Source organism: Phyllobates terribilis, unplaced genomic scaffold, assembly GCF_046119375.1.
Source record: "Phyllobates terribilis strain yellow unplaced genomic scaffold, ASM4611937v1 Scaffold_1__5_contigs__length_1240528914, whole genome shotgun sequence".
Lineage (NCBI taxonomy): Eukaryota > Metazoa > Chordata > Amphibia > Anura > Dendrobatidae > Phyllobates > Phyllobates terribilis.
In genome coordinates this window covers 559,217,085-559,230,432 of record NW_027362761.1, presented here as the reverse complement: position 1 = coordinate 559,230,432, position 13,348 = coordinate 559,217,085, and the positions used below count along the sequence as shown (strand labels likewise).

General features: G+C 44.2%; 1 protein-coding gene across 1 annotated transcript; it reads left to right on the top strand.

Annotated features, from left to right (window-relative positions):
• The first annotated feature begins 2,051 nt into the window (after positions 1-2,051).
• On the top strand, positions 2,052-12,394 carry LOC141270218 (tetraspanin-36-like). The gene is made up of 7 exons (XM_073680473.1): positions 2,052-2,207; positions 4,260-4,451; positions 7,751-7,825; positions 9,967-10,062; positions 10,296-10,442; positions 11,415-11,498; positions 12,100-12,394. Exons 1-7 carry the CDS (start codon positions 2,148-2,150, stop codon positions 12,166-12,168), a joined length of 723 nt encoding a protein of 240 aa, XP_073536574.1. The 5' UTR covers positions 2,052-2,147; the 3' UTR covers positions 12,169-12,394.
• The last annotated feature ends 954 nt before the right edge of the window (positions 12,395-13,348 follow it).

Below are 13,348 nucleotides of genomic sequence, written 5' to 3'. Positions count from 1 at the left end.
GGGCCCATTATACTGTATACTGGTTGGCCCGCAACTTTGTCCAAGTTTTTCACTTTGACCCTCTGTGTGTTTGAGTTTGATACCCCTGGCTTAGATTGACCATCGTTGCAGATTTGAAGCCTAGGTTTTTCTGTCCCTTATTCATTTATAAATCCTATTTTTACCCATTAAACAGTAAAAAAAAACCAGTCAGAAGACAGATGACAAACAGATGGCATGCGAGTGCGATCCGTCTTTTTCACAGACCCATCCACAAATTTGACCGGTCTCTGTTATTCTTGTGAACACTCGGACCTAGAAAAATAACAAGCATGTGAACAGCCCCATAGACAATAATGGGTACATGTTCTATCAGTAAAAAATATGGATACAACACGTACGTGAAAAATGGACGTCTGAAGAAGACCTAAGCTTGACTTTATATTGATCCAATTGCTTTATAATTCTGAATCAATTATATCTTCGCTGCTCTAGTGAATTTTTGTGAAAAATTGTTGGATTTTTGTAGATCTGGTGCCTGTTGTTGTTTTTCTTGCTATTGTTTTTTTAGCCTTTCTTTTCCTCCAGCCGTCACATGCAACACTATCATTTCCTATGAGTGGTTATTCTTACAGTCAGTTGGTTCATGTTTGTATCACGTGGTAACAACCAATGTTGTCTGATTGATCTGCACATTGTATCGTTCTGTGTCTCTCAAGTTCATTTCTACAATAAATCACAACCATTTCCGTGCGTTTTTCCCCGCAATGGTTCTACTGTGGATTGCTGCTGTTTTGCAATGTGTTTTTTTATTAGACGTACATGAAGAGACAAATGGACAGTGATAAAAAACACAGAAAAAACGCAGCAAAAAAAACAACCAAAAACCTGCTTTTTGGAGGCAGAAACTTTACTGCCAAGAGATCAAGTTTTGCTGCAGAAAAAAAGCGCTGAGAAAATGCCTAGTGTGAACATAGCCTAAAAAAGCAGCAAAACCTGCTTTTTTGTAATCAGCTTCTTTACTGCCAAGAGAGCAGGTTTTTCTTGGAGAAAGAAAAATGCAGCGTGTGAACATAGCCTAAGGGTCTGTGCACTTGGCGTCTTTTTCAGGTGGATTCTACCTGGAACTGTCTGAAAAAGCACTCAGTTATGCACAGCAATGTCAAAATGACTTGTGCACGTGTTCCATTTTTTTTAAAGTTCTTTTAAAGAAGTTGTGCACTACTTTCACATAAGATAGGGAATCAATGTATGATTGGCCAGGGTCCCGCACGCGGCACCTCCGCCGATCAGCTGTTATCGGCGGCAGCCACCGGCCGGAATTCCTTACCTGCGGAGCTTGGCCGTCAAGTTGTAGTGGCCACCGCTTGTAACTGCACATACGCCTCCCATTCAATCGAATGGGAGGCGGATGTGCAGTACCCCGCGGCGGCCACTACAGATGGGCGGCCAAGCATCGCAGGTAAGGACTACCGGCTGGCGGCCCCTGCCGCTGGCACCGATAACAGCTGATCTGCGGGGGTGCTGCGTGCGGGACCCTGGCCAATCATACATTGATGCCCTATCCTACGATAACGTCTTTAACTGCTTCAGGGTTGCACATATGGGCTTGTACACTTGGCCGTATTTTCGTTTCGAGTGGGATCCGACAAAACATCTAATCGCACTAGGACCAATGTTAGTCTATGGAGCTGTGCACATGTCCGATTATTTCCTACATCTGACCCGGTCCCAGGAAACAATTTCTGCATGCCTGAGTTTTATCTGATATTCGGATCGTGCTCAGCCATGCAATTCAATGAGAGCGTGGAAACCACTGGGCTGCACTCGGAGGACATCTGAGAAGGGTTTTTTTTTTATTTAGTTACATTCTGGATCTCTCCTGCAAATTTCAAATATGCAACAGGATCTGAAAATTATTATTATTTGTTTTCCCTGGCATGTCTGGATGTAACTTTGGATCCACTTTCACAAGCATAATCCGTTGCATCTGCTGCTCGTTGAGAGTTAACGCGTCCTTTGTACCTTTGGGAAGTGGGCGGTGGAGCAGGCATGTGATTGCTGGGTCTGGCTGATAGACACACATGATCCTCAGCCTTTATTACTGCAGTGCTGTGAGGAGAGAGCTGCAGTAGTCTGTGTGCAGTCCCTGGAGTAGCAGTCACATCATGGGCTTAGGGGTCTGCACTTCCAAAACTTTCCTGGTCTTTCTCAGCCTGCTATTCTTGGTAAGTACATCAGGGTGGTATATATGTATATAATTTTTTTTCTTAATTTTTTGTTTCTTCTGATGTTTTGCATGTGTCTTATTTGTGTGTGTATATAACTTCTTCTGGGGGCTTGGGTTTCCTCCCACACTCCAAAGACCTACTGATCGGGAATGTAGATTGTGAGCCCCAATGGGGACAGTGATGATGAGGTCTGTACAGCTCTGTGGAATATGATGGTGCTATATATGTGAGCCTAACATACCACAAGGTCATATTTATGATTGCTGGGAAGCTTGTTACATTTATGTACTGTAGTGCAAAAAAATGTGCTAATGTGTGTCGCTGTATGAAAGATCAGAAGATACTCATTTCTGCTACATACATGGAAAGAAGTTTCTTCATTGTTACAGAGCGGAGTTTGTCAATGCTGTTGTGGGCAAGATAGACCGACAAAGGAGTCTTCTGTATACCCTCACATTAAACAATGAGGCTTTATAGGGCCGTTTACACTATTTGGGTGGTTCGGGTAATATGTTATTGGATAAATCTTTCCTGAAAGATGTGACTTTACCAATGAGCTATCGAGTGTACTTGTTGTTCTAGTCTGTAGGGAAAGTATCGCCTATTATGGATGTTGTGGTTGCACCCTGACCCATATGAGAAGATCTGGGGAGGGAGGTGCTGTTAGAATTTTAGAGATGGGATTAACTCTTTAATACAAAATCTATTTCCAATACTTAGCAAGTGGATGAATTTTGCTAATATTACAATTAGAAATGTAGTATAGTTCTTCTGATTAGCCACGTCTCTCGCCCTGTGTGTAGGGTATTGCAGTAGCTTAGGTATCTATAGTTACGACCAAAGCTACTGCAATGCCCTGTACATGAGGGGGAAGTGACATGGCTAATCAGAAGAACTATACTACACTGGTAACCTATACATGGTACATATTGGGATAGAATCTTGGCATTGGGTGTAACTTAAAGGGGTATTCCCATCAGTGATGTCTGGTTACTGTAAACACTAATGGCTTCTCATGTGATTTATTTTTTTTTTTTTTTTGCTTTCTCCTGAGTAATGGAGACTCTTCATCATTGTTCCTCTTTGTATGTTGAAACTGCCCTGACCACATTCCTTTAAGGAGCCTTGTCCCCTCTCAGTTCCTCGTTTGCTCTTTGCTCTATTTTAGTGTTTTTAGTTTTTGTCTTTTCTTGGAGCCAGGACAGTCAACTTGGAAGTCTGTATATCACGGCCTAAAAATGGACCATGATTTCTGTACTAGTGCAGCGTCTTCTGACCAACCCCATAGGCATGTATAGGGTCCAGAGACCCCGGGTCAGGCCTAAAGTTGGGGTCTGTACTAGGACTGTAATATGCAGACCTCAGAATTTGATCTTCTCTTTAGGGTCTGTGCAGAATGGAGTTGCACTCTCCTATATTGCAAAGTGAACGTCTGTGATTTGTAGCAACTAAAAGTATATAATAATGTGTGTGTGTGTGGGGGGGGTCTGCAAGGGAAAAAAACTAAATGGCTCTGCAGTTATTAGTGGGGGTTGGACTCTGGACACAGTAGGGCTGCGTGCTGTTCCAGGTGCAGGAAGCGTCCGCTGTTTACCTGATGTCAGATGACCAACAAGTAAAGTGTCATTTATAGCGACGGGTACAAAGTTCAGAACACATCACACATAAGGGGAAATGTGAACGTTCTGTGCAGCCATGTGACACAAATGGTGCCATTAAAGGGATAAAGATAATGCCTAAGTGCCACAATATAATCCTTAAGGGAATGTAAAAAATCAAATCTGAGCACCAGGGGGAAGTGCTCTGGGTGTGACCATGCGCTTTAAAAAGCAGTCCCACCCCAGTGCACTCCATCCAGATTTGCACATGGCTTCCTCATGATGGACATGGCTAGCTCAGAATTGTGGCAACTTATGTGTTCCCCACTTTTGGTTAAGAAAAATCCCAGTTTGTTCAGTTTTGGGTTTTGTTTTCAGGTTTACTGTGACTGTATATGGATTCAATGACTTCCTGCATCTTGTAGATGTTTAGTCCTCTTCTCTCTTCCAGGCGGCTGCGGCAGCTCTTGGTTATGTCGGCATCAATATCATTGTCACCTACAAGCAATACGAGAGCTTCCTGAATAATGCCTACGTTATGCTCCCCGCCATCATCATCCTGGGGACAGCTGTAGTCATGTTCATTATCGGGCTGGTGGGATGTATCTCCGCCATACAGGAGTCCTGCTGCGGCCTCGGATGTGTGAGTATCTCCTCACTCCTGTCGTGTGTGTGTGTGTGTGTGTGTGTGTGTACACATTGCTTTCTAGAGTGAAGAGAGGGAGAGGGGGGGGGAAAAAAAAAAAAAACACAACATGTGAACATAGCCATTTATCCATGCCCTCCTTGATCAATCCTGACCAGGCACCTTTCCAGGCTTGTCATATAAAGAACCTTCAAAGGTTCAAATACAGTACAGACAAAGTTTGGACACTCCTTCTCCTTCAAAGATTTTTCTGTATTTTCATGACTATGAAAATTGTACATTCACACTGAAGGCATCAAAACTCTGAATTAACACATGTGGAATTATATACTTAACAAAAAAGTGTGAAACAACTGAAAATATGTCTTATATTCTAGGTTCTTCAAAGTAGCCACCTTTTGCTTTGATGACTGCTTTGCACACTCTTGGCATTCTCTTGATGAGCTTCAAGAGGTAGTCACCGGAAATGGTCTTCCAACAATCTTGAAGGAGTTCCCAGAGATGCTTAGCACTTGTTGGCCCTTTTGCCTTCACTCTGCGGTCCAGCTCACCCCAAACCATCTCGATTGGGTTCAGGTCTGGTGACTGTGGAGGCCAGGTCATCTGGTGTAGCACCCATCACTCTCCTTCTTGGTCAGATAGCCCTTACACAGCCTGGAGGTGTGTTTGGGGTCATTGTCCTGTTGAAAAATAAATGATGGTCCAACTAAACGCAAACCGGATGGAATAGCATGCCGCTGCAAGATGCTGTGGTAGCCATGCTGGTTCAGTATGCCTTCAATTTTGAATAAATCCCCAACAGTGTCACCAGCAAAGCACCCCCACACCATCACACCTCCTCCTCCATGCTTCACGGTGGGAACCAGGCATGTAGAGTCCATCTGTTCACCTTTTCTGTGTCGCACAAAGACACGGTGGTTGGAACCAAAGATCTCAAATTTGGACTCATCAGACCAAAGCACAGATTTCCACTGGTCTAATGTCCATTCCTTGTGTTCTTTAGCCCAAACAAGTCTCTTCTGCTTGTTGCCTGTCCTTAGCAGTGGTTTCCTAGCAGCTATTTTACCATGAAGGCCTGCTGCACAAAGTCTCCTCTTTACAGTTGTTGTAGAGATGTGTCTGCTGCTAGAACTCTGTGTGGCATTGACCTGGTCTCTAATCTGAGCTGCTGTTAACCTGCGATTTCTGAGGCTGGTGACTCGGATAAACTTATCCTCAGAAGCAGAGGTGACTCTTGGTCTTCCTTTCCTAGGGCGGTCCTCATGTGAGCCAGTTTCTTTGTAGCGCTTGATGGTTTTTGCAACTGCACTTGGGGACACTTTCAAAGTTTGCCCAACTTTTTTGGACTGACTGACCTTCATTAATTAAAGTGATAATGGCCACTCGTTTTTCTTTACTTAGCTGCTTTTTTCTTGCCATAATACAAATTCTAACAGTCTATTCAGTAGGACTATCAGCTGTGTATCCACCAGACTTCTGCACAACACAACTGATGGTCCCAACCCCATTTATAAGGCAAGAAATCCCACTTATTAAACCTGACAGGGCACACCTGTGAAGTGAAAACCATTTCCAGTGACTACCTCTTGAAGCTCATCAAGAGAATGCCAAGAGTGTGCAAAGCAGTCATCAAAGCAAAAGGTGGCTACTTTGAAGAACCTAGAATATAAGACATATTTTCAGTTGTTTCACACTTTTTTGTTAAGTATATAATTCCACATGTGTTAATTAATAGTTTTGATGCCTTCAGTGTGAATGTACAATCTTCATAGTCATGAAATTACAGAAATCTTTAAATGAGGTGTCCAAACTTTTGGTCTGTACTGTGTTTTTTTTCATATTATGCCCTCATAATTGTTGAAATGCCCCCAAGGTATCTTATAATATGTACATTACAAAAAAATAAAAATAAAAAAACACCCCCTCCAACTAGGGCTGGTATATAATTCTAACAGAGGAAGTGCAGCCTCCTGGTTACATAGATAGCTTGGTCTCTTAAAACCCAGAAGCTCCTGCTTCCACCCCACACTCCGACAATCACTTGATCGCTGGGTCTGGAGAAGGAAGCACTGTCCGTGCTCTGTATACAGTGAAAGTCAGATGGTAATAAACAAACCCTGCCTTCTCTATGGTAAGTCAAGCTGCTTGTTTTCTACTATGCTGTAACTTTTTATAACGTCACTGCAGAGTAACGTGGATCGCCCACAGGTTTAACAGTCAGCACCTGCCCTCTGTGGCAGAGTTTTGGCTCCTTAGCCCATTGCTTACACTTGCTCCACAACAAATATAGGTAACAAATCAGGAAGGGGTTAAGGGGGTTCCTAATCTACCAGCCAGAGCTGAGTGGCTAAGTGCCCAAGATGCAGAAATGCTGCATATTTTTTACGCTTCTCCCTGGCAGGAAAAAACGCATGCAGATTTTACATGCTCTTTTCCAAGCGATTTTAGCATCACTTGGAAAGTGCTTGACAACTTGGTCACACTATATAAATCCATGCAAACGGCATGGATTTATATAGTGTCACCAAGTGATGGTTAAAAAAAAATAAATAAAAAATAAGTGGCTAAAAAATAATGGTCCTCACACCACCACGAGCTGCCCAACACGCCGCATGCATCACTGAGGAGGCCCGGGGCTATTTTTTTTTTTTTTTTTTTTTTTTTTTTTTTTTTTTTTTTACAGATTCGATGGTACCCGGGTCTAGAGGAGTCTCCTCTCCTCCAGACCTGGGTACCGTCCGCACACTAAACCGTCTGATATCCACATATGCAGATGCAGTGATGCGGCTGTCACGCGGTCCAATGCAAGTCAATGGCGGCGATTATGCTGCGTGTTCGCAAAATTAATGGACATGCTGCGGATTTTTCCGCAATGATAATCCGCAGCGGAAATTTCTGCAGCATGTGCACAGCACATGTGGATTATCATTGGGGACCATGGGGCACGTATTACCAAGTGTTTTTTAAGCGTTTTCGCTGCGGAAATTCCGCGGCAGAAACGCTTGAAAAACGCATAATGGGCACGCAGCCTAAGGGTGTAATCCGCTCTGGAGGTCTTGGCCAGTCTGTGTAAATAGCCAATTGGTGGTGACACTACAAGGAAACTAAACACAAAGATAATGTCTGATGTAAAGTCCTAGCAGGAGGAATGATCTGTGATCAGCTTGGTAAAGACCTTTTATCCAAAGCGGTGACGCTCAGCCTTCAATGCCGGGGATGAATCTTGCTATCACTGGTCTTCTGTGCTGTAAGGCATATGCACAATGTAACATTTTATATTTCTGCTTACTTTCCAGTTTATCACCCTGATCTCCATCATATTTGCTGCAGGAGTGGTCGCCCTGGTCTTGGGACTTGTCTACAGGGATAGGGTGAGTGAGAATGGCGATCTCAAGAAGCTCAGTGCTTATTGTTGTTGTTAGAGTGAACCACAGCTTCTGTGCATGTTGCTTTTTGCAAATCCTTCTGACTACGTAATCCCACACTGGATGATGTGAGATCAGGGCTCTGTAGGGCTGGATCATCACTTGCAGGACTAATTGTTCTGACTTCGAAGGGACGCAAGCATGAATTCTTTCATCTGCTGCACTATCACGTCTCTGGATGATGTCCAGCAGTGCCATCATCTCAGAACTGGCAGAATCCAGTGGTGCCCAGCTACACCAGTCTGTTAAGAAAAGTTCTTGATGGAAAAATTTTGGCCTGAAAACATATGTTCTATACAGAAACAAGTGACTTGTCTATGAACAAATACACAGGAACTGGGTGTGTCTCACCCCAGGCCTGGATGCCACATATAATAAAGGCTGTCTGAGAGCAGGAGGGAGGTTCCCTGGTTAGGGACAATTAGCATACTGCACCTCCTGTCCCAGGCAAGTAGGGGGAGCTGGCTGCCCCTATAAAAGCAGGAACTGGGGGCAGGGTTAGAGACCTGGACGACCTAGCTCAGGACTGAGACTAGTCCCAGAGAAGGAGGGACAGTTCAGCTTTAGCTGAGGTCGTCGTGAGGCAGTGGAGGAACTGCTAGCCAGGGACGTACGGCGCCGAGAGCCTGTCATGGCAGATAGGGAGAATTATCTACCAGACATTGGGGTCCGAGGCTGTAAAGACTGAGTCCAGCAGCAGAGAACCAATCTGCGAGGGATTTCATGTCCTTTGGCCTAAAAAACCCGGAGGCTCCGCCACAACAGAAGGGACCAGCAAAGCCAAGAGAGGCCAGAGGTAAAAGGAGCCCAAGTTGCAAGCCATACAGGTGAGAGTACATGGCACGCTCAGGGACGTGGGCTATTTTACGACTAAAGGGGGGGAAATAGTCAAAGAGCTTAGAGAGCACAGTAGGCCTACACCCTCACCCTGACTAGAGGGGCTTCCTGAGTGTTCTCAGACATCCAGGCCCCCTTCTAGCCGGTACTGTTGTTGGGTCATTACCATCTGTTATAATAAAGACCCTGAACTGTTTAAGCGGACTCTGCATTCTGACCGTCGTGGACGGAACTATCACCCCCAACATCCACCTAACTACCCTGGGGCTACACTTCTCCCGTGGGGAGTTATTCTACCTCCTGTGCTGCACACCAACACCAGCCCCAGTGGCCTGCCCTGCAGCGGCGGTCATCCCTGACCGCAATCCACGGGTGGCGTAGTCGGACATTTAAAGCGCTGATTGATAGACCGCCATTTGGTCTGACCACCCTGAGCCACGGGACCGGCCTGCCACCACTACTACCCCCAGCATCGTACAGAGGCCCGGTCTCGAGTGCCCCACGGCCCAGGGGGCAAGTCAGCTTCAGGACAAAATGGCAGCAGGTGCTTTGGCCTGATAAGGCTCGATGTGAAATATCTGGCTGTAACAGAAGGCAAGTTTGTTTGCCGAATGCCTGGAGCGCAACACCATTTCTTCTTGCTGTTGTGGGCTTAGTCTACAGGGTAATAATGAGTCTCTAGGCAGCAGAGGTGGCTCCTGCAACTTTGGGCTGCGTTTCAGCAAATGGAGTTGGGAATTTGGTCAGGACTAATGGTATCCTCAATGCTGAGAAATCAGGCTGATGCTTATCCATGTAATGCCATCAGGGAGGCGTCTGGCTCCATATTTATTCTACAGCAGAACTACCCACCCTAGACATCCAGCTAATGTCATCAAGAAATATCTTCAGCCTAAAGGAGAACAAGGAATCCTGGAAGTGGTGATCCAGCCCCCGCAGATCCCTGATCTCGCATTATCCAGTCTGTCAGGGATTATGTGAAGAGACAGGGGTCTACACAAGCGACATCCACAGAAGATCTATGGTCATTTCTCCAATATGTTTGGAACAACTTCCCTGCAGAGTTCCTTCAGAGTTCCTTCAAAAGGGCGGTCACAGCAAATATAGTTTTGACTTAAGATTTTTAACAAGTAACGAATATTTCTATTTTTTTGTAGATCTTGAGTTCCAGCACTTTTCCACCACTTTTTCTTTCTTCTCACCAATGAGTAAATCGTGTTAAAATATCACAATTTCCCTTGTACTTTTAGATTGATCCAGAACTTCAGAAAAATATGAGAGTTTTGTTTGAAAAATACGACGGGAAAAATGTGGAAAGTTCTGCTGTGGATTTCATCCAAGAAGAGGTATGGTAGAAAGTGGGACCTTAACCCCATGATCCCTATGCCTTTGGGATATATCCCAACCAGTGCACACCATGACGTACCTGCCAATGTTTTTGGGGAATGTAGTTTTGACGGGGGCTGTGTATTGAGTCTTTTTGCTGATACCCCACATCAAGGGTTCACTATTCTAAGATATAATAAAAAAATGTGTGTGTATGTGTAATATATATTTTTTGCCCCCATTATCTGTATAGTTGAAATGCTGTGGAATAAGGAACTACAGCAGTTGGGAGAACACAACATGGTTCCTAACTAACCACACAGTGCCAGTGAGCTGCTGCAAGAAGAACGAGACGGACTGTCAGGGCAAACTGGATGCCCTCAACAAGATCAACACTGAGGTAAGGAGAACATCCGCTGAGAAATAAGGTGGACTACTCGGGTGGCTGAAAACATGGCTTGACGCCAAATAAGAACGTGATTACGTATTGTGTACTTAGAATAGTCTTGTGAATCAGACTTCATGGGGTGGACTTCACAAAGCCATGCCCAAGAATGGGTGTTTTGGGGGCATTCCTGAGGTTGGGTTTAAAGTGTTGGTAAGTTTATGGTGATGTCTACTGCACCTCTTCCTTAAAGGCTTTAGCATCCCATCTAAAGTAAAGGACAAAACAAACTTCTTATACTCAATTGCTGTTCCAGTGATTGTAGGGTCTCCCAGTGCCTGCATGTTATGCCATGTGATCTGCAGCCCATCGGCAGCTGCTGATTGTTGCAGTGCTCACATGGCATAACCATTTTCAAGCCATCACATGGAGACCTGGCATCACTGGAACTGGAGGATTGTAGAAGTAGTGGACAACCCCTTCAAATCTTCTCTAGGAAATGTGATTAGGTGAAGAATTAAAGGCAAGGACAGATTTTAGAAAGATCACCACTAATCTCAAAAACCAGATTATGGTGGGAAAACCATGATAACTTCCTCTGCCAATTATTGCCTCAAGTCTCCAATCCACCTGAAGCTGTATAAACTGTGTAGCCTAAAAGCTGTGGCCATGAAGGCAAAATCTGCCACCACCTACCATGTGCCATTTATAACACTGGTTCCTGATGGACCCCCAAAGGCCCTTTCAACACAAGACACCAGAGACCTAGTCGTGACTGCCTGTGGGTATCACACTGGACTTATACCTGATTCTGCCAAATCTGGAGGCACTTGATGGGTAAACCCAATAGATCTGGCTGCTACAAGGACATTGAAGTGACTTATGGAGGTCTCAATGATGTCGTCTCACCTTGTTGCGACGGCAGACAAATATATATTTTTGTACATGTCACAATTTTTTTTGCTTCCTCCCTCCACTAATTTATAGGGCTGTGAAGAGAAACTGGAGACTGTATTAAATAAAGTACTCGGCTTCTCCATGCTGGTGATACTCGGCTTTGCTGTCCTTGAGGTAAGTGTAGATAAGGACCAGAACAAATGTTTGGGACCAGGGATAATTAAAATTGTGGGTGGCCAATTGGCCTTGAAGAAAAGTCAGCCAGGGGCAAGAATTTTTTTATGCCTTCTGACTTGGAGAAGTTCATTTTTCTTAAGATCTTTGCTGTATAATAGTCTCCCTTTTGTAAGGAGATGATCCAATCTTGGCTATTTGGGACTGCTGCTACCACTAGGGGGCACATATTGCATTCAATGGGAGCTATAAAACTTGTCTGCTGTGAACTCCCCCTAGTGGCAGCAGTGTTTTTAGCTTTTTAACTCCTACTAAAACTGAAGTTGTGACCAGGCCATTATAGTTTTAAAAGCACTTTTACTTGGGTGGGAGAATGCTCCATTAACACTTGCACCTTTTAACTATGCCTGGCTAGTCTGCATGTCCATATAGCTGTCTTCATTAGTATGCTGCAATTGGCAGTACATTCTGCTTTTTTCAATTATCAACACCTTTAGGGTAAAGGTAGAGAACTTGACTTTTTGGGACCAGCAATTGCGTGAGAAAACAGTATCCATGCATCCTGGGTTCACTTCACTAAATGTTCATTTTTATTTTCCAGCTCCTCGCTTTAATAAGCTTGTGCGTCATCCACTGTAGAAATGCCAGAGAAGGATACCAAGTGCTCTAGAACCGCTCCGGAACGTACTCGACAGATGCAGGAGTGCCAAGAAAACTTGTGATCTACACCTGGAGGTTGTGACGCTAGGATGTAATTCTAGATCTTCCGAAATGTTTCCTTCATTGGACTGTAACACTGGATACTTCTATACTATACACTGATTATTTTATATGTATATAGGGAGTGCACGGGATTGTTCCACTTTTTCTAAATAAAAGCAAACTATTGTGTAAAACTTTTTTTTTTTTTTTTTTCCCAAATGATTAAAAACCACACTTCTTTACAATGGGCTTATCTTGTGATGGGATAATTTACAACTTAATTACATTTCCTGTGATATTGGGATATGTCTCCTACGATGCCACTGATGTACATGGCACGGATTTCTGAACAAGCAATGGTAGATGGGTTGGTCTCTATCCTTGTAAGAAAGTCCTTACTGAGGGCTGGAAGTGTTGGGAAAACACTGTAGACAATTCTTCTTTAAAAGCAGAGAATGAAGTTTATTCAGAGATGCGCAACAGAATGCAGGCGGGAAAAATACAATGGCACTCGCAGGTGTCCAGATGAGCAACACTGCATCGAGATATCTGGCCATGATGTGGCGGTGGACTGCATGTAGAATGGTGATGGCGTGGCCCCAAACAGTATCAGGGACTCCTGTTATTTAGACAAAAAAACATGGAAATGACATGCGAGGGAGGCAATGCCACTGTGGCAACCAGACTCCTGGGGTGCCAATTTCCCCCCCTCCCCCCCCCTAGTTAAATTCAGTACTCCCGGACTGAGGACATCTTTTTAATGTTAAACAATTAACAATAACGATTCATATTACCAAAAATTTTCAAAGGCAAAAATTGGTAGCAGTCATTGTGGCGCTTATTCTTTATGCCGGAATTGTCTTTTCCCAGGCTTCTGAAAGCTGGTTGGTGGGAACCGCCTTAGCCCACTTCGTGTATCGTCCCTGGGCGTGGTTTCAGGGCGCTGTCGGTGGGCCTGGTCTTCGGCCACGCCTACGGTTAATTGTTAGCCTTGAAAATAAACTTTACTCAACATCGTTCTCACCACATCTAGTCCTGTGGTCCATTTGTCCATAAATATAATAACTATATGCACTCACGATTGCTTAAGCATGAGAGCCTACCTGTAAGAACTTAACGGTTGCAATTATATACTATACACTATCTTA

Excerpts from the sequence above, each read along its gene's own strand:
- LOC141270218 (XM_073680473.1), top strand. The coding sequence starts at position 2,148 with ATGGGCTTAGGGGTCTGCACTTCCAAAACTTTCCTGGTCTTTCTCAGC. Across the intron at positions 7,826-9,966 it reads GACTTGTCTACAGGGATAGG|ATTGATCCAGAACTTCAGAA; the intron begins GTGAGTGAGAAT and ends TTGTACTTTTAG. Across the intron at positions 10,063-10,295 it reads TGGATTTCATCCAAGAAGAG|TTGAAATGCTGTGGAATAAG; the intron begins GTATGGTAGAAA and ends TTATCTGTATAG.